Source organism: Artibeus jamaicensis, unplaced genomic scaffold (assembly GCF_021234435.1).
Source record: "Artibeus jamaicensis isolate MK-2021 breed Jamaican fruit bat unplaced genomic scaffold, CSHL_Jam_final contig_233, whole genome shotgun sequence".
NCBI classification, from domain to species: domain Eukaryota; kingdom Metazoa; phylum Chordata; class Mammalia; order Chiroptera; family Phyllostomidae; genus Artibeus; species Artibeus jamaicensis.
In genome coordinates this window covers 21592449-21612287 of record NW_026521486.1, presented here as the reverse complement: position 1 = coordinate 21612287, position 19839 = coordinate 21592449, and the positions used below count along the sequence as shown (strand labels likewise).

Below are 19839 nucleotides of genomic sequence, written 5' to 3'. Positions count from 1 at the left end.
CCCCCACCCTTGGCCCTTCTCCCTCCCCTCGGTCCCGGCCTCTGCGCTCAGCCCGCCGCACTCCGTCTGCGTCCCCCGGGGCTCCCCCAGCCCCTGTCTCCCTGAACCCTCCAGCCCCTGAGCCCCGCGGAGAGAGCCAGGGGAAAAGCTTTTGAGAGGGAAAAGCTTTTGGGAGGGCGGGGAACTGGACGGAGGTGACTTGCAGGAGGAGGGACAAGGAAGGCGCCGAGAGGGAGGGGGCGAGGAAGATGGAGGGGAACCTACTTCATTGGTGAAATGGTTCGTGTCCTGCCCCCTCCCCATCCCGTTTTCAACACGAACACAAGTTCCAAGAGGCAGCTGGCGGTGTACGGGGACTGAGGAGCTCGCTGCTCAGGAGGGGGAAGCGTGTGTCACCGTGTGTCACTGTGTATCTCTGTGAGGGTTGTGCCTAGGGCGCAGCGCAGAGGGGCGTGTGCTGCGGACTCCGGGCGGTGGGGGGCTGGCCCGAGGGTGGGCTGCTCCCGAGGCGCGGGTGCACAGGCCTGAGAGGAGGGGACACACGCACCTCCTGGAGGACCAACTCGCACTCCTTCCGGGGATACACACAATGCACGCACACACATTAGTTCCTCATGGTCCTTGCCCTCCACCACACACATACACACGTGTGGAACACACGCAGTCCTACAGACTCTCCCCCTCAGTGCACCTCGAACACGAGTGACTACAAAGTCTTGGCCTCACGAGCACGTGCAGGGCCCTTTGGGGGCGAGTAGTGGGTAATCAGTCTCCAGCGCATTTTTCCCTCCCCAGAGGAACCGCATCTCCTTCCCGGGGCAAGCCTGGCACCTCCTGCTCTGGGTCTGGGCCCTCAGATCAGAAGATTCTGGGTCCCCAGAGAGGAGTCCACACACACACACACACACACACACACACACACACACACACCTCTCACGAAAGTGTAGAAGAGTATCTTCATAGTAAGTTTATTGTATTTTTTTCTCAGCTCAGGCAGTCAGGGATTGGAAGCAGGCTGGAATACAAAGCAAGCAATGGGCGCCCTGGCAGCAATTGGGTGTGCTTCTTGGAAGAGGTAAACTGGGAAGAAGGAGAGGGAGAAAGGGCATAGGGACTGAGGAGGATGGTGAGAAAAGAATGGAAGGGGAGGTAGAGGAGGCCGGGGATTCCTGAGAGAACCGGATTGAGAAGAAGAGGAAGAATACTTGTCACCTTAGTTTTCCTGTAAAGGAGCATTCGGGGCAGGGGGACTGAGGCCCAGCACTGTCATCCCTCACAGGAGGGCCTCTCAGCTGTCCCCTCTCAGGGCTATGTCCCACCCCCTCCCCCTGGCGAAGCTCTCCTGCCAGAGGGTTCTTCACAGGGTGAGTGGTGGGGCACCGGGTACTCACTCCCACAGGGCCTGCCCTCCCAGCTGGTGCTCTCATTAGGAGAGCTGCAGGCTTTCACTGTGGTAACAGGATTCTGCCTCCAGCAGGTGATGCAGGAAGGACTTTAGGCAGGGAGGCTGTTCTCCAGGTCCTTGACCTCCCTGAGGCAGGCCTCCCTGTGCTGTTATGCTCTTGTGAATCCCAAGGTACATACTGGGCATCTGTGACTCACCAGCTCAGAGATCTGTGTGGTACTTGTTCCTGTGTTCAGGAAACAGCGGTAGGACGAGGGGTCAGGGAGTTGGGGCTGGTCCTGACTCAGCACTTACTAGTTTTGTGACCTTGGGCAGTCATATGACCTCCCTGAATTCCATTTCTGGTCTATCAACTGGAGATGCTAATCATGGTCCTGTCACCACCAGCCTCGTAGGATTTTTCTAAGCTTTAAATAGACAAAACATGTCAAACTGGTTTATAAACTGAGTGTGTTGCTTGGGTGATAAGGAATTGTGTCTGTGCACAAGTGTGAGCTGTGCATGTGGGTGGGTGTCAGAATGGAACAGTGGAGCAGTCAGGAGTCTTTAGATCTAGATCTGTCCTTGACTGGCTGTGTGATCTTTGACTAGTCCCTGCCCTCTCTGGTCCCAAGTTTCTTTCCTGTGCTTCATGCTTCAGACATCCAGCCCTCACGCCAGGCCAGGGAGGGCTGGTCCTTCGTGCTCCCCTGGGATCCAAGTGGGCAGTAAGGGAGAGAGTTGAGAAGAAATCATCAAAGAAGGGCTAGGGTTTGACTGCATGGGGAAAGAGGAAGCATCGGTGTGAGTAAGCCTCTGGAAGTGGAGACCCAATGGCCAACTGTGGACAAAGAGCAGGAGCCGCCGGTGCTGGGATCTGCTACATTCATCTGGTCCGCAGGCCCAGGAGCCCAACAGGAAACGCAGGGTAGACAGCTGGGGAGGCTGCAAGTGGGACGCTCTCCCAGCCCCAAAGCCTCAAATGAGATGATGTGTCTTCTGTAACCGGCTGGAGGATGAGAGAGTGACGGGAGCAAGGCTACTCCTCCCCAGCTCCTTGGGGTTCTGGGACCTCCAGGGCTCCCAGACCTGTCTTCTCTTCCAGTATGCTGATGGCCTCAGGGCCACTGCTGCCTGCCACCCCCCACCCCTTAGCCTTCTGCCTGCTGTCTACCTCCCCAGCCATCCCTTTGTACCTTTATTTCCCTCCACCACCTCCCTTAGTCCCCATTTCCACCCCTCCTCCCTCCTCATCTCCTCCCCTTTTCTCTCTTCTCCCCTTTTGCCCTCCTCCTAGCCCTCCCATTCTCACACCACCACCCACCCACCCCACCCCCATCCTTCTCCCCCCAGTTCCTTACTGGGGGCATTGGCAGGTCTTCTTCTCACTGAGGAGTCTCTTGATCTGAGACATCCGCTCTGCCTGGCGCTGTCCAGGAAGAAGGAGGGAAGTTGTGAGGGCCTTTGGCCCCCAGAGGGGAGGTGCCCCTTGGAGGGAAGAGTGGGGAAAGCTGGGAGGGCAGAAGCAGATACTGTGGCTGAGGCCATCTGTCCCAGAATTAACTCTGCTCCTTCCTGCCTCTCCCTCCCTGGGATCTGGGACACAGCCCAGTCTGCAGTAAGGGAACTCGGTGGTGGGCAGAGAGAAACCGAGCAGAAGCAAGTCACATAGACAGGACACCCTCCTTGCTCTGTCAGTGTGTGGGGGGGAGGTCTGAGGAGGCTCACTCACCCTTTGGCGCCAGCACTTGACACAGCAGAAGATGCAGAACCCACTGAAAATCAGAAAGCCTGCAATCGCCCCCAGCACAATGGCCAGGAGTTTTGGCCAGGCCTGGGCTAATGCTAAGGATGAAACTGCAAGAGAAAGAGGGGTATTCAGCTCAGTCCTTGGGCTGGGAGAGCAGGGCAGGGGACACTGGGCCCTCACAGGTCATCGGGGCTGGAGGGGAAAGTCTGGGGAAAGGGTTTTGCGGTTTAGAGACTACAGGGCACCCTGGGGAGCTAGGAGTAGTGGTCCAATCTGTGTGCCTTACACACACGTCCATGCACACACACTCACGTGCACACACACAAGTGCTTGTGGTTGGGTTTGGAAAGGAGCCAGGAAGGGGACTCTTGGTCAGGTGGGCCTCATTCCTGAGCTGTAGAGCTTAGGGGTGTAGGAACCTGCAAGACCACTGGTGGGGACCTAGCTCCGGGAACTCCCTACCTCATCGCTCCTGTACCCAGGCACCATCCACACAACCCCCCTCTCTCGGGAGAGTGGGAGGCTGGGGCCCTTGGTGGTCTGCACTGTCCCTGGGTGGACAGTGCCACAGCCGAGGAGGCAGAGGCTGAGGGGTTAGGCCTCACTTACCCTCGACCTTGGATTCCAGTAGAACTTTGTCATTATCACTCAGTAGACACTGCCATACCCCCCCCTCAGGGTTCAGCACCTTCGCCAGCTTCTGCTGATTTGAGAACTTTGCAGACTGGTTGTTCAGCTTCCAGCTCAGCCTCAGCTTGGGGGAGCTGGGCCCCAGCACCTCACAGGTCAGTTGTTCCTGGGACTCATTCACTGCAGAGGAACAAGAGCCTGAAGTTAGGAGCCTGGACCTCTGGGTTCCTGGCACCTCTCTGCTGTAAGGGGAACCAGAGCAGTCGAAATGACACTTTATGTGGGTGTTCCTCTTTCGGCGTCTCAGGGCACATCTTCATGCAGTTCTCATAGAGAAAACACAGCCTTCGAGGTCCAGCAGCCTTGGATTCGAATCCCAGCCCCAGTGCTTACAACTGTGTGTCCCTGAGCAAGTTGCATAGCAACCTGAGCCCCAGACAATTATTACAAGTGCACAAATATGTAATGGGGCCTGGCATGTAGGAAGCATCAAGTATTAGACATTATTACCTGTGGAGTTGTTATGATGATTTAAGGGAATAGGGAAGTGAAGAACTCGGTGTGGGGCCTGACATCATCATCATCACAATCACATTCTGAGCCGATTTTATCCTCATTAGGGGAAAACGCACACACAGAACTTGGGGCTTAGACAAGGTCACAGAGGGTGGGGCTGAGGCAGAACTAGAACCCTGGTTGTCAGCACAGGGCCTTTGGGGATTCTCAGTGGAATGTGCCCTAGGCTGGCGCAGAGAAGTCAGGGAAGATATATGGATTCCAGTGTTAGTACAGAGCCAGCCCCCAAACCAGTGCGCCCTTCTTCAGCCCCATCAGACAACCAGGATTTCGGCAACCCTCTGGGAGCCGGTCTTGGCCTAGAAGGAGCCCCGGGTCCTTCCACCTCCTGCCTCTGCCTTCCCCTTCACAGCCCAGCTCCTCACTTCTCATCATCACGAGGTTCACGTCCTGCTGCAGTTGCCCCTGCTTGAGAAACAGGGTCAGTTTTCCAGAACCAGCATCCCGAGGTGAGGCCTTGGGCAGGCTGAAGTGGAGGGGGAGCGCCTCCTTCACCTGGATCCTCCGGTCCTGACGAGTCTTCACCACAGACACCTTCCTGTTCTCCAAGGAGAAGGCAATCCAGGGCTGAAGGGAGGAAGCCCCCTCCTCCTGCCACCTCAGCTCCCCTTTCAGGTTTTCGTCTTCGAAGGTGAGTGGGAATGAGAACACTACTGGCTCCCCCACTTTTGTGTAGAATGTGCTAGAGACCTTCTGGAAAGCTGGATGCGGGAAGGGAGAGAATGTGGGTTAGAAGGAGATAGAACAATGAGGGTGTCCAGGGTGGGGTAGGCGTGTGGTGGGGACAGCAGAAAGATGGAAGGGGAGCATATGCACCCAAACAGCCAGCTGGCCATTTCAGGCCCTTAAATTCCTATCTACCGCCCTGGCTCAGTAGATTGAGCACGGGCCTGCAAACCAAAGGATTGTGGTTCGATTCCCAGTCTGGGCACTTGCCTCGGTTGTGGGCCAATTCCCAGCAGGGGATGCACAAGAGGCAACCATACATTGATATTTCTCTCCCTCTCTCCTTCCCTTCCCTTCTAAAGATAAATAACTAAAATCTTTAAAAATTTTTCTATCTACCTCTTCAATCCACTTTCTCATTGCTCCACCCCCACATGTTCCCACAGCAGTGCCTCCTCCCCCTGGAAGCCCTCATAGAACAGCCCAGCCAGAGGGGGACCTCTTCCTCTTCAGGACCCCTGGAACACACAGGGTATTTGGTCTGCACTAATTCGGTGCTAAGATAGAATCCTTGTTGGGCGTTGTCCTGTAAACGGAAAGGTTGGGTTTGATTCCCAGTCATGGCACATGCCTGGGTTGTGGGTTTGGTCCCTGGTAAGAGGCGATCGATTGGTGTTCCTCTCTGGCACTGATGTTTCTCTGCCTCCCTCTTCCCCTCTCTTCCCCTCTCTCTAGACTCAATAACCATGTCCTCCAGTGAGCACCATCCCTGCTGTACAAAAACCGAGGTGCAGAGAGGTTCAATGACTCGCCCGAGGTTAAGTCAGAGCGTGGATTTGACTCTGAGTCCAGACACTATTCTACCCTGGATCACACAAGCATCTGGGGTGAGCCCTGCATTCTGGCTTCCAGTTTTCCCCAAGGTGGCCACTTCAGGATTCGAAAGGGTCAAGGTAGAATTTCCTCAGGGTGGCTACTGTCCCCGAGTAAGTGGATTTGCCAGCTTAGTGGGACTGGGGAGCCGAGGCAACAAAGAGAACAGGTGTCCTTGACATTCTTCTTTTGGGGCCTCCTCCGTGGGTTGGCGGAGTCCCCCACACACTTGCATCCCATGTCCCTTCCTTCCTCCAAGTCCACCAGGCTGAGGAAAAGAGAGCCCGGTATGTCCCTCGTGACGGACTTGAGCTTCAGGGGAGCCTGGCCCTGGCCCCCTCCGTCCCTAGTACCAGACACAGCAGCAGAGCAGTGGGAGCTGGGGCGGGGGGGGCTGTCAGCCTCGGAGGTAGGGGGCGGTCTGCAGGGCACAGGAGCAAGTCTTACCCAGCACCAAGATGTTTATGTTGAACACCAGTGTTTTCTCGCTCTGGGAGACGATGCATGTCCAGGGGCCACTGTCCTGCAACCCCAGGCGGGACAGGGTGAGGCTCTTGCCCTTACTCTTCTTTTTATTCCCTGGACCATTCCATTCCACCGACGGGTTACTGTTAGGAGGGTTATCCAAGGTCAGGGTCAGGCTCTTCCCGGCCAGCAGGCGGATGCTGCTGTAGGTGTCCGAACTGGAATTCACTGTAGAGGGAATAACCACCTGTGTCTCACACACATGATCCCCAAGGAGAAGGGAAGAAGTCAGGGAACCAAGAGTGTCTCCCATTACTGCTGCCCCCACATCTCTCTTCCAGCCAACGCCCAGCCGTCCACCCCAGCCCTAGGAAGGGCTGCCCTCTCTCCTCCTCTTGTCTCCTCCTCTCCTCTTTTCTTCCTTTGTCTCTTCCCCTCTTTCCTATGGCTCCTGCCCTTCTCCTTCTCCCTCTTTAGGTCTATTCCTCTTCCCCATGCCTGACCCAAGGCCTGAGGAGGGTTTGAGGAGATGTGGCAGCCAGTCTCATCTGGCTCTGGACTATTGAAGTACCATCAGCTCAGACCCTGGTTTGGGTGGGGGGATGGGAGTGGGGGAAGGGAGATTGGCTGGAGGTGTCAGCACCCCAGGCCTTCTCTACTCACATCGAAACACCCACAGTTCCACTACTTTCACTGGCATGTTCTCCACTTCACAGTGATAAATCCCTGAGTCTGATATCTCAACGTTACGGATTATCAGAGGAAAGGATCCTTGGTCCCACAGGAATTTTTTGCTCTCAACGCGATTCATCAGCTTGGAGTTACCTGGGAGTAGAAGTCACATGAAAGAGGTTGGGGTGTAGCGGAGACACGGTACCTCTGGAAGGCAGGGCTCACAACTCTTCTGATATGCACTGCTAATGTCCTGCAGAATCTGCCCTCTTCCTAGTCAGAGAACTCCAGACTGGCAAGGAGGTCCCATCTCATTCATTCACCTGGCCAGGACAACATCTCACTAATCCAAAATAAAGTACCATCGTATTTAGAGAACACCAACTCCTACATGCTAAATACTCTATGTATGCATCATCTCAAATAATCTGCACAGCAATTCCAAATAACAGGTACTGTTTTGCTTATTTTGCAGATAGGGAAACTGAGGCTCAGAGAGATTGAGTAGTTGCCCAAACTCTTACTTACACAATATCAGTAGGAACATGAACCAGCACAGTTTCTTTGGAATGTAATTTGTAATATCTACCAGAATTGTAAATGCACATACAAAGCTAAATGTCCACAAAGAAAGGATAGGAAAACAAATTATAGTTCACTCATTTGGTGGAATTCTACGGTAGAAGCATGAGGAAGCTCTTTATATACTGAGATGGAATAATATCTAAGAAACATCATTCATTGAATAAAGCAAGATATTGTATTAAATAGTCTACCATTTGTTTAAAATGGAGGAAAAAATTTATCTATTTACCTATCTGCCTTTTATATGAACAAATATTTCCAGAAGTAAACATAAGAAAATGGTAAACTTGGTTGCCCCTGGGGAACAGGAAGTGAACACCCTTGAGACAAGTGTGGGAGGGGAGTTTTTCACTATTTACCCGTTTCTGCCTTTGGAATTTTGACACCAGTAAGGGGTGGAGTGGGATTAAAATTCAGGCCTGTTAGGGACACTATTCAGTACTGTTTCTGGAAAGTTCCTCAGGCAGGGACATGTGCTCTCCTCCAGTCTCTTCTTTTTTAGTATCTAACACCCATCACCGAGAGAGGTTCTCTTAAGCAAACCCTTGTCCCTGCGCAGTGGCAGCTCCAGAGTTCCCGTGGAGGAGGGCTTCAGAAGCTAAATTTGCATAGCAAACACACAGTTTTTTCACTCGGATGCGCATTTACAGGGATGGAAGGAGGGTGGCACCCGCAGGCACCGCCTCCTCCTTCCCAGCGGCCATAGGCCTTCTCCCTACACTGGCCTTAGTATGGGAGACTGGATGTCCTGTTGGCCATGCATTCTCCCTTCTCTGCACTTCCAGATCCCATAGTCCCTTTCGGGTTCATCCTTTCCAGGAGACCTTTTCAGAGAACTTGTAGCCCTGGGCTCCGCCCAACCCCAGCTCTCCCTCCCACACTCACCCAACACCCCTTCCATTTGTCCCTTCAGTTGTTCTCACCCTACTTGCTCTTTCCCTTGGGTCTACACATTGGTTTAGTTCCTCCATTTTTCTGAAATCCTACTATAGTCCTTTCACAATTTACCAAACTTCTTGAAAAAAGGAGCCTTCTCTAGTTCTGCCCCATTTTCCACCTCTTTTGATTCTCTCTTCCAGATCTAAGCACCATCCCTTTTCTTCATTTTGGACTCTTGTTCTGACAGCTACACTTAGGTGTTACCCCAGACTCTGTCTTGGTCCTCTTCCTCATTTCCGTAGGTATTCTAAATTCCACCGCATCCCATCTCAGCTCTGCAGATGACTCCCAAGTTGACATTCTCACCTCCGACCTCGCTCCTCAATTCTGGGCCCACATTTACAGTGAGTGGCCCAAGAGATAATTTTTTCAGATTAGCCTGACATCACCCAAAACTCAGTTGGTTCAAAATGAAATGTATCACCCCTCCCCTAAAATAGCTCTTCCTCTTCTGGACCCATCATGGCCCACTTGCTCAGGCTGTCCCATACTTGGTGAAAGCAATCGCAATATAGAGTGAAAGGTCTAAGAACATGGTTGAGTCTGGGATAAATTCACGGAGAAGACCAGTGTTGAACCAAAACTTAAAAGAAGTAGAAGCAGTGGAATAGAGGGAAGGGGAGTAGTGAGGACATCCAGGAGCACCTCAAAGCAGGGAGAAAACCACCTAGGGGTAGAGGTTTCTGGCTGGGAAGCTATGGGAAGTGATGCTAGGGGTGACCGTCAGGCAAAAGCTTCTAGGCTTAGTCTAGTGGACTAAGGAGTGACATGTGCAGGGTATTGTTGCTTAGGAAGTCAGTGCTGCAACGAGTGAAAGAGAAATCAAAGTTGAAGAGACTGGTTAGCAGCAGAGGGAATTGCCAGGTATGTGGCCGTGGCAAATGATGGTGGTTTTCCCATGGGAACAAAGAAGATGAAACAGAAACACACTTCCAAAGAAGGGATGGCTATAGTCCGTGAGGGAGGGGAAACCAGGGCTTGAGGCCGGATCAGAAAAGTGACACTGCCTTTGTCAGAAACCAGGAAGTTGGGAAGGGGAACTTCTCTGCAGGAAACTCAAATTCTAGAAAGAGAACAAGTACTGACCCCAAAACCTTAAGAATTTTTAGAAAGGAGCCCAGGCTGGTGTGGTTCAGTGGATTGAGTGCTGGCACATGAACTCGACGGAAAGGCCGCCAGTTCAATTCCCAGTCAGGGCACATGCCCAGGCCGGGGGCCACGTCCTTAGTTGGGTGCATGCAAAAGGCAACTAACTAATCGATGTACTCACCTTGATGTTTCTCTCCCTCTCTTTCTCCCTCCCTTCTCCTCTCTCTAAAAGTAAATAAATAAAATTTAAAAAAAAGTAAGAAAGAGCTTTTGGTCTTTGTTAGACCAAAGCTCTAACCCAGCTTTGCCTCTAATTGGGTACAAAAGCTCAGGGAGGGACTTCCTCTCCCTGGGCCCCAGTTGCCTCACTAGTAAAATCAAAGTATGGGACTGGAGCCGTATTTTCCAGGCTCCAACCATTCATATACTTTATACATGATTTTTGGTCAAGTCTACCTGTATTATTTATGTAACATATTAAAATAGATTCACTTTTTAAAATTAAATGACTTCAGCCCTGGCTGGTGTAGCTCAGTGGGTTGAGTGCGGGCCTGCAAATCAAAGGATCAAGGTTCGATTCCCAGTCAGGGCACATGCCTGAGTTGCAGGCCAGTTCCCAGCAGGGAATGCATGAGAGGCAACCCTACATTGATATTTCTCTCCCTCTCCCCTTCTCTTCCCCCTCTAAAGATGAATAAATAAAATCTTTAAAAAATAAAATAAAATAAAATGACTTCATTTTAAAACAAAACTTTATATTACTGTGATAAATGGAAAGCCAGTACCACTTGTTGTAAACAGAAAGCAACTGTAAAACAAAACAAAACAAAACAAAACTCCGGAAACAGAAACAAAAACAAAAACTAAAAAAAGTTATTGTAGTTATCACTTAAAACTAACACTTGTACCTGAGTCTCTGTCAACCTGAACCCTCTGGCATCCCAGAGTTCTCTGGGAGCAGAGCACTGAACCGGGGATGTTCAACCCATAAGGCTTTTCTCCCTGACTGGGGAGGTAGGCCACCCTACCTAAAACGAAACTTGTACTCCAGTGGGCTCTTCCCAGAATCTTGATCCCATTAGGATGCTTCCAGTTGAACGGCACGTTCTTCTTCTCAGGATTTTGGCAGGACAGTTCCACTGTGTCTCCTGCCTTACTCAGCACCACTTCCTTCCCCCGAGTGACCCCTGGGAGCAGCAGCGCTAGGTGAAAAAAGGGGGTCAGGCCTCAAGCCAGCCACTTTCCCACCTGGGGCAGGGGTGGGGTGGGGGGGCTCATCCCCACCTCTGCATTTCTCAGCCCTTCCTCCCAGGCCATCTGCACCCACACCCCCAATCTGAGCACTCACCCAGTTGCAGCAGCAGGCGCAGGTGCCTAAAAGAGATTCCCTGGTTCATTGTGCCCTTGCTGAGGCGGGCAGGGACCTGGGCCTTCCCCTGCAGAAGGGGCAGAGCCTGAGGGAAATATAAATGGTTAGGTAGCAGGCATTTACTGGGCCTGGAGGACACCGGGATCATAGGCAATCTCTCCCTTCAGGAACCTACAGCCAAGCCAGGGATGTGCAGTGCACACCTCTAATCAGACACCCACCAGTATGTGCCACACAGTGCTGTAGCCAGGCCAGGGGCAGTCTCTGTCACTTGGAGTCGGAGAAAGGTTTACGGAGAAAGGGTCAAATTGGTGGGGACTGCGATCAGGGAGCCAAGCCAGGTCATGGGGGTCTTTGAATGCCGTGCTCGGATGCTGGGACCTGACCCTGGGCCATGGGGAGCCAGCAGGGGACTTTATGTAGAGAAGGACATCATTAGATTCGCAAAGGAGTTCCCTTGAGCCACTCTGTGAAGGACGAGTGGGGGGAGGCCAAGCCCAGGAGTCAGGATTGTAACAGTTCTGACAGAGGAGATGGGGCCTGAGCTCAGACAGTGCCGGGGAGAACGTGGGGAGAGAGACTGACTTATGGGACAGTTCTGAGTGAGATTTGCAGGATCTGGGGCCAGGCAGAGTGCGAGGGGCCAGGGAGAGAAAGAGCAGAAGACCTTCTCTCTAGCAGATCGACCCTGTAATAACTCCTAAAAGGACACACATGAGATGCTGTTTCAGCACTGAGTTGAAAGAGCAGGAGCCACTTCCGTGAGCTTAGAAGACTGTTGCTGGTTGGGGGGAGGAGGCTGCAGAAAAGTTCTGAACAGACCTTACAGCACTGGGTTAGAGCAGTGATTCTCAAAGTGTGGCTCCAGATCAGTAGCAGCGGCATCACCTGGGAACTTGTCAGAAATGCAAATTCTCAGGCCCCATCCAAAACCTGCTGAATCAGACACTGGGGTGGGTCTAGCAGTCTGTGTTTTCACAAACCTCCAGGTGACTGATGCAGGCTCGAATTTGAAAACCATGAATTAGATGAAAGAAAAGGGGAGGGGCATCCCACCCAAGGTGGGCGGAGGTGTTGGGGCTGGTCCGGAGAGCTGGGAGTCAGGAGAGGGGTGCTGGGGACTAGGTCCTACTGATAACGTTTGGGGGAAGATTATTTAAAAGCCCTCTCCAGTCGCCCCACCTGCCTGAAAGAACAATTACCCAGCACTTAACGTATGGTAGGGACTCGATACAATTTTTTTTTATTCTATCTGAGAAGGTAGAATTAAAAAAAAAATTCTCAGTGGGAACTGAGAAGAGAAGATGTCAGGAAGGAGGGCTCAGGAAAGGAAGGAGGCCGGTCACGAGTGCAGTTGTTTACAAGTTAACTTGGGGCAGGGAGGCCTTCGGGGAAGGCTGGGGTGAGAGAGTGGGGTAGGGACACTCTTACATCTGAAGTGGTTCCCACTGTTCCCCCCACCCTAGACTCACTGTGTCTTTGGTGAGCAGAAAGTGAAGGGGTCTCCAATGGGCTATACCTTTCCTGGGGCCCGAATTCAGCTTAGATAGTTGAGGAAGCTGGGCATTCTTGACCTCTCCCCCAGATGGTGGTCACCATTTCTTCCCTCCCCCACGATCCTGGGGTCTGTGCAAACAGACAGCCACCTCCTCCCTCCAGCTGCCTGCACTGCCCCAACCCAGCCCCAGGGCTCAGCTCAATGCAGGAGGCTATGGGTTTCCAGCTGCTGCTTGCTTCCGTGCCTTGGGCTTCCGCTGCTGCCACCCCAGAGAGCTGCCCTTTGATTCCCACATCCTCAGCCTCCTCAGAGGCGCTCTGCCCTAGTACAGTACAGCCCCGGGGGTGAGGCTGGGAGGTACTTGCTGGTCCCCAAGGTCCCGGCGCCTCTCTCAATCTCTCTCTCTCTCTCCCCGCCCTTGCTGTTGCTTTGCTCACATCCATTTCTGTATCTATGCCTCCCCAGGCTGACACCCTTATCTTCAAGTCCCTGGGTCTGTGTCTCTCTTCCTCTGTGCCTCATATGCCAGGGGGCAATTCTGGCTGCCCCGGTTTTTGGGGATTGCCCGTGCCTCTTCTCCTTCCTCCTCTCTCTTCATTCCCTCTGCCACCAAGCCCTAGTTCCTTTTCTTGCCTGTGAACAGGCATCCATGCCTCTGGCAGGAGTGCTGGCTTTCAACAAGCTTTGATCTGAGGCGAGCCTGCAGAGGGTGCATGGGAGGGGGGGCTGCAGGGTGGACAAAGGGAAAAGGACAGATTCGGAGAAACACACAGAGGCCCCAAGGAAAGCAGAAGGTAGGGAGAAACCCAGAGCAGCTCATTAAAACAGCAGCCACACTCCGCACAATCCGTGATCACACACAAGGCCCAGGAGAGTTCAAACAAGGTGGAGGCAGAGGGAAAGAGACGAAGAAATTCTGACAGGCAAGCCCCCTGCATAAGAGCGCAGTCGCGCAAAAGAGAGAACAAGGGAGCGATGAGACCGAAATGGCAACACGCCCCCCACACCCAGAGCCCTTGAGCTTCCTGCTGCCCTCGCCCTGGCCCCCTGAGATGGGATGAGGAGCGAGGCTGGGGAGAGGAAGAGGGCGCAGCCCCACCACAGTGGCGGTCTGTGGTCCCACGGGCGCTTTTATCTTCCCCCCGTGGCTCCCAGGCAGCCCCCTCGCGCCCAGCCACGGGATGTGCCCTGACCACACGCGCCCTCTCCGTGCTTACTGGCTTCGTACAACTTCCTAGATGCCACGACCCCTCTGAGGGACCCTGTGGTTCGGGAGCTGCAACCTCCGCCATCCTCTCCTTGGCCTCAGACGCCCACAGTGGGGAGAGACGTGCCCTCCCTCCTTCCCTCACCCCCGCCCAAGGGAGCAGAGCTCCACCTGAGGCCCTCACCAACCCGGGCCTGCGTCTGCTTCCTCCCAGCACCCAGCCTCATCGAGGTTATTTCATTCAGCGAACACTTATTCAGTGTCTAAAGCTTCAGTAAACACCTATTCGGCGTCTAAACCGCGCAAGGCCCTTGGTCTACCCAACTCCCTTGCGGCCACCTCACAGCCATGGCGGGGATGGAGGCCTAAGGTACTGAGAGGCTGCTGTCTGGAACCAGCTGGCGGGGGCAGTTTTCATGTCAAGGTGGACCTCTTCTACACAAGCGTCCCCACACTGAAAGAGGGAGTCGTCTGGGGAGTTACCGCCCTGACCTCTGGGAACTCTGGCCTCTGGGGTGAAGGGCAGCCATCTTGTCAAAGCGACAGAATGGAGCACAGCCCAAGAAAATATCTGTCGCAACACCAAAAAGCGATGGGCTCCCCACCAGGTTCTGCTCTCAGCCTTGCACTCTTAAATATTTGCCCCGCGAGAGCAGGACATTCAGGAGGAGGTGTTCCACCCCGAACGACATCTTTGAATGACCGAGAATGGGGCGCTTCTAGTTTGAGGACTCTGACTGTCCCATGGAGGCCCCGCTCCCAGAATTCAGCTACGAAGGGGAGGCAGAGGCTGCCTCGGGTGCTGCGCTGGAAGGCCGCGGGGGTCTTCGGAAAGAAAACGCCTGAACTGAGGCTGTGGACTTGTACGAGGTGTCCCATCTCGGGGGTGTTACCTCCCGAGTCCCAAGTCTGGGGCAGGGAGGAGTGTGCACACCCTTTTCTGACCCTCTAGCCTCCTTTTCCAGAGCAGCCAAGACACCTAAAGCCCACTCTCTTAGAGCCCATTTCTCCAATGGCGCAGTTACCTAAAAACATGTATCTCTATCACTTTTACAGCATTTCCCACGGAGAGCTCAATTCCAACCCTTTTCGAGAAGTTTAGCTATTTCATTCTGTTAATCATTTTAAAGCTAATTAAAGGGGAGTGCCTCTAGACATATTGTTCAAAATTCTAAAAATGCACAAAAGTAGACCAAGCTTTTAAAATACATATAGGCAGAAAAGACAGTTAACAGAGTGGCTTTAGTTAACATTGATGGCTTTTGCATCGGTCACGTGGCTTATAAAATGCCGTTTAAGCATGATTTCTGGTGTGACTTTTTAGTCATCAGGTTATTAGGAGAATTGATGTTGGGAGAGCTGCCTCTAGAGTAGATTCCACTTCTCTTTCTCTTTTTCTTGCTTTCCTTTCTGTGTCCCCTTTTCGTTTATTTTATAGGCTTCCGCCCTCCATATTTATTCTTTCTATTTCTTCCCCACTCCTGTCCTCTTTTCCCTCTCTCCCTCTCCTCACCTTCTCCACTCCCCATAGCTAGTTAGTTGCCTTCCACCGCCTTTCTCAGTCCGAGGTGCCCTCGAGTCCCCATTTCTTGTCCGATTTTGTAATCTGAGGCAAGGACCCCCTACAGGCATCTTCTGGTCTGGGCACCTAGCTGGGCACAGTGGAGAGAGGAGTCTGGCATAGCCCCTGGCCTCCTGAAGCTCACAGTTCCAGTGGGAGATCACTGCTGATGAAATGCGAGCGAAGGTGGCCAGAGCTGTGGGCAGAGAGTCTAGCACATTCCAACGCCTCTGCTGCCACATTCTCCTCCCTTTCCCAGACCTGCAGAAAGGAACAAAGCTGAGTGCATCCATCTTACCTCTGGGCCTGTGTCTTTCGTCCCGTCTGTGTCTGCCTCTCGCACAGGTGTGCCTGTGTTAGGGCTGGCACCTCTGCTACCGGGAGCCCACTGGGGAGAGGGCTTGTCACTCCCGCAGAGACGCGCTTAATCGGAGAAACAGGAAGCTGGGTAGTGAGGTTTCTTCCTCCACATCTCAGACAGTCCCAACGTCACCATCTGGGGCAGGGGTCCCCACCCCCTGCCTGTTAGGAAAAATGTTAAAGTGAAAATACCAAAGTCAAGGGGAAAAAGTCAGTCAAAGCATAACCAGGCTGGAGACCAAAGCATCACTGTGCTTCTTGCTGGGCAGCAAGAAAAAGCGTCACTGCACTTTTTTGTTGGGTGGCAAGAAAAACATCGTGTCAGTGATACTGCAACCTGGCCTGGGCTTCAAGGAAAGAGGTGGGAGGTGAGGACAGGGCAGGACACTGGAGAGCTGCTTGCTCCCGGGCCCTGAGGACGTGTGTTCACGAGTAGGCACCAGAGGTATCGTGAATGGCCCAGTGTGGCAGAAAGGGCCTGGGTGGAGAGAAGGACGTCTTTCTGAGGCACCCAGAGGGGCCAGGGACCAGACTCATTCCCTCTGGGCCTTCATCTTTGCCAACCGTCAGGTGTCTGTCTCTAGCCCACATCTCTCAGGAGCTCCAGGTGTGCATACCCATCTGCCCCTCGGACATCTCCACCTGGATGTTCACCAGGCATAGCAAATTCAACCTGTTCCAAACCAAACTCACCATCTGCATACTGCTACCCTCTGGTAACCTAAAAATAAAAAGCCTTTCAAAGCGAGAGGCAACAAGCATGTATTTGGGATCAGAATAGCTATTTGAAAAGTGTTGATTTTGACAGAAGCCCAAATAATGTTCCAATCAGGAGATAAAGACAAGGGGTATTTATAAGAAAGAGAAGGTGAAAAATTACATCAGTGGAAGGAAGGCATTTCTATTGGTGCAGACAACATACCATAGTGATGTTTATTCTAAAGAATGATTTTAATTTTCAATCCAGGAGCTACCAGTCCAATAACCTTAATATCTGCTTTTGTGTTATCCTTGCAAACAGTTCTTTGGGACACAATGTTGCTTTAGGCCCTCCCGTTCCAAATGTTATTTTCCCCTGTTTTAACATTCCAGAGGTTTGAGGCATAAGACGGGCATAGTTCCTCTGGCACAACAGCTCCGGCTCCATTTTAAATGAGCTGCATTTAGTTCTTCCCAGCCGGCTCTGAGACACCGGCATCTCTCAGGACAACTGGCACAAGCACCGCAACACTGGGGGCTACAGCAAGCCCCACCGCAAGAAGCGAAATTATGAGCTGGGACACCCTGCTGCCGGCTCTCAGATTGGCCCCTGCCACGTGGACACAGTCCACGTGCTAAGATTGGCCCTGTGGCACACACACACAGTCCACGTACAGGGAGGCAGCAAGAAGTACCAGGCCTTGAGGCAGGACGTGGGCAGCTTGGGGCTCAAGGTGTTGCACGCACAAAATAAGGATTATCTCTGTTGTTGGCAACGCATCCCATGACAAGCTGGTCTGCACCAAGCCCCTGGTAAAGAACTGCACTGTGCTCATTGACGGCACTGAGGACAGAAAGTGGTGCAAGTCCCACTGTGCCCTGCCCCTGGGCCGAGAGAAGGGGGCCAAGCTGACTTCTGAGGAGAAAGAAAATTTAAAGGAGAAACAACCACAGGTGATAATTCAGAAGACTGCCAAAATCAGCAGTTTTCTAGAGGAGCAATTCCAGTGGAGCAAGCTGCCTGTGCGCATCACTCCAAGACCAGGCCAGTGCGGCCGAGCAGATGGCTCTGTGCCGGAGGGCAGGGAGCTGGGGCTGGAGCTGAGGAAAATCAAGACCCAGAACAGCAAATGAATGCTCCTCCCTCCCATCTCAGCTTATGTAATAAAGGTGCCTAATATTCAAATAAATAAATAAACTGACTTCAGTTATTGTTTCTTTAATATTTTAAGTTTTTATTTATTTCTTATTTTTTTAAAAAGACTTTATTTAACTTTTAGACAAAGGGGAAGGGAGGGAGAAAGAGAGGGAGAGAAACATCAATGTGTGGTTGCCTCTCATGTGCCCCCTACTGGGGACCTGGCCCACAACCCAGGCACGTGCCCAGATTGGAATTGAACCAGCGACCCTTGGATTCTCAGGCCAGCACTCAATTCACTGAATCACACCAACCAGGGCAGTTATTATTGTTTTATACCTGCAATCCTACTTCTCCTTAAAGTCTCCCACTCAGTAAAGGCTTTCCCATCCACCAAGCTGCTCAAGCCTAATAAACTGGACACCTTTGACTTCTTCACCCAGCCCCTCCAGTGTGTTTATTTACCAGTTCCCATGGATGCTGCCCTCTAAATAGCTCTGAGGCCCAGTGGGGTCATTCTGCCCCACTGCCACCATTCCCATCCAAGGTGCCATTATCATCTTTTGCCTGGAGAGTCACACCTGCCTCCTCATGGTCTCCTGGCCTCTCCATTCTTCTTCCTCCAGGACAACTTCTGCACAGCAGCCTGAATTTAAATATGCACATGTAATCATGCCATTCCTCTACTATGAGAAAAGAAAGTGGCTAGTTCAGCTTGCAACTCCAATAATTAATACAGTGTTTCCACTTGAAACAACCACCATGCTTCCTTTGCAGCAAAGGGCTTCTCTCACTTCACAACATTTCACAACAAACGAGCAGTGCCGTATCTCATTCCATAACAGCGTAGTCAAGGGTTGAATTTTAATAGAACTGATATTTACTGCTTCATCAAGGGCATTCTTAAGTGAAACTGGCATTAATTTCCTTTTTTTTTTAACCGCAAGTGCCTGGCGGTGAAGAATACAATGTCTATAGTATGATTTGGCTCCACTGCTGAGATCTGTGCTAAGGCAGCAAACCCTCTACCCCAGACTGCTTTTGCAACATCACTGCAATCTCAACATGCATATTTTATTTTTATGAAAATAAGAGGACCTCGCAAACCCCCGATAGGGGCTCAGGGACCCCTATGGGCCACACTTTGAGAACCACTAATCTAGAAAATTTTCCTTCATTATTCAGATCTTAACTATCTGTGCAGACCTTCACTGTCCCCAAAGTCTGTTGTCTTTTCTTTTCTTCCTTAGTAATGCCCTCAATTTTAAGGGAGCTCGTGGCTGCCCAGATTTATACTTCCCAGCCTCCTTTGCTGCTGGATGTGGCTAAATGACTATTTCAGTTAATGAATATAAGTGAAAATTCAGGAGCACCACTTAAGGAGCATCCTTAAAAGGAGGGTGTGTGTCCTTCAAGGGGGGAATGTGTCCTTCCTCAGGCCTCCATCCTCTTACTGCAGCTGCAATGCAAACACCCTCCCACCTTATGTCTCATTCACATTACCTAGCAAGCTCCTGTGAGCATTTATTTAAGTTTGTAACCCCTGGTCCTCTATTCATTCATGTATTCAACAGTGTCTACCAGACCCAAGGTACTCTGCTGTGTGCTAGGGATGTTAAATAAGCTAGACGTGGTCACTGTTCTGGCCTGTGATGCAGACACTAAACATTTAATAATTTCATTACAATCAAACAAGGGCTACAAAGGGAGAAGTGCAGGGTGTTGGGAGAGCTTATCATAGTGAACTTTATCTCAACTTGGAGACTGAGAAAGGTCTCCATGGAAGTGTGCATCAGTAATCACTGGGCTTTGCTGCCAGAAAATTCAACATGATAGAGGCTTGCATGAGACTGAAGTTGATTTCTCACCTGAAAGAAGTCTGAAGGCAGGTGGTTCAGAGGAGAGGGAGGTGAGGGGGCTCTCTATTGTACCCCAGAGGCTGGCTTTGGGATCTACCATCCTCCACCCATGACCCACCCCCACCTGCCCCTCCATAGCCTGAGAAGGCTCCTCGGGCTCCTCAGATGAAATCAGGGCCCCGTATGGTAAGACCTCCCAATGCCTCGTGCTGCTTTTCCTCTGGAAGCACGACTCCAAGTGCGGTGATTATGGAATTGGTGACTGCTCAGTCTCTGTCTTAGACTGGAGTGGTGACCATGTCTGTCTCAGTTGGCTCCCGGTAGAGTGCCTTGGGCATGGTAGACCCTTAATACTTGGAAAACCTTTTTTTTAATTAAATTTTATTGATATTTATTGATATTAAAAATGGTTGCGGTATGTACATCCCACCATAAAATGTACCATTCTAACCAATTTTAAGTGTATAGCCTATGGCATTAGTACATTCCCATAGCTGAGCAACCATCACCACCATCCAT

At 51.8% G+C, this 19839-nt stretch overlaps 2 protein-coding genes across 4 annotated transcripts; one reads left to right on the top strand and one right to left on the bottom strand.

Moving 5' to 3' along the window:
• Positions 1-952: 952 nt before the first annotated feature.
• CD4 (CD4 molecule) lies at positions 953-15714 on the bottom strand. Of its 3 annotated transcripts, none has more exons than XM_037160547.2 (10): positions 15563-15714; positions 10978-11083; positions 10658-10831; positions 7008-7169; positions 6327-6572; positions 4706-5041; positions 3744-3944; positions 3117-3241; positions 2746-2813; positions 953-2393 (listed from the first exon to the last, which is right to left on the bottom strand). In XM_037160547.2, exons 2-10 carry the CDS (start codon positions 11024-11026, stop codon positions 2363-2365), a joined length of 1392 nt encoding a protein of 463 aa, XP_037016442.2. In that variant the 5' UTR covers positions 11027-11083; positions 15563-15714; the 3' UTR covers positions 953-2362. The 3 variants fall into 3 exon arrangements, with proteins under 3 accessions (XP_037016442.2, XP_037016441.2, XP_037016443.2); XM_037160546.2 differs by lacking the exon at positions 15563-15714 and adding an exon at positions 13714-13772; XM_037160548.2 differs by lacking the exon at positions 15563-15714 and adding an exon at positions 11821-11928.
• A 364-nt stretch (positions 15715-16078) lies between these two features.
• Positions 16079-17457, top strand: LOC119060517 (40S ribosomal protein S8-like). The gene is given in 3 exon segments (XM_037160678.2): positions 16079-16340; positions 16813-17041; positions 17043-17457. Coding segments are annotated over 3 exon segments (906 nt in total).
• Positions 17458-19839: the final 2382 nt, after the last annotated feature.

What these genes read in the sequence shown, in the direction of transcription:
- CD4 (XM_037160548.2), bottom strand. Translation starts at nt 11,883, where the DNA reads ATGCCGCTGCTACTGATCTGGAGCCACACTTTGAGAATCACTGCTCTA. An exon ending in GAGTACAAGTTTCGTTTTAG is followed by an intron (nt 7,170 to 10,657) that starts GTAGGGTGGCCT and finishes TTCTACTCCCAG; the next exon opens with GTAACTCCAAGCTGATGAAT. An exon ending in CATAAACATCTTGGTGCTGG is followed by an intron (nt 5,042 to 6,326) that starts GTAAGACTTGCT and finishes TCCCGCATCCAG; the next exon opens with CTTTCCAGAAGGTCTCTAGC.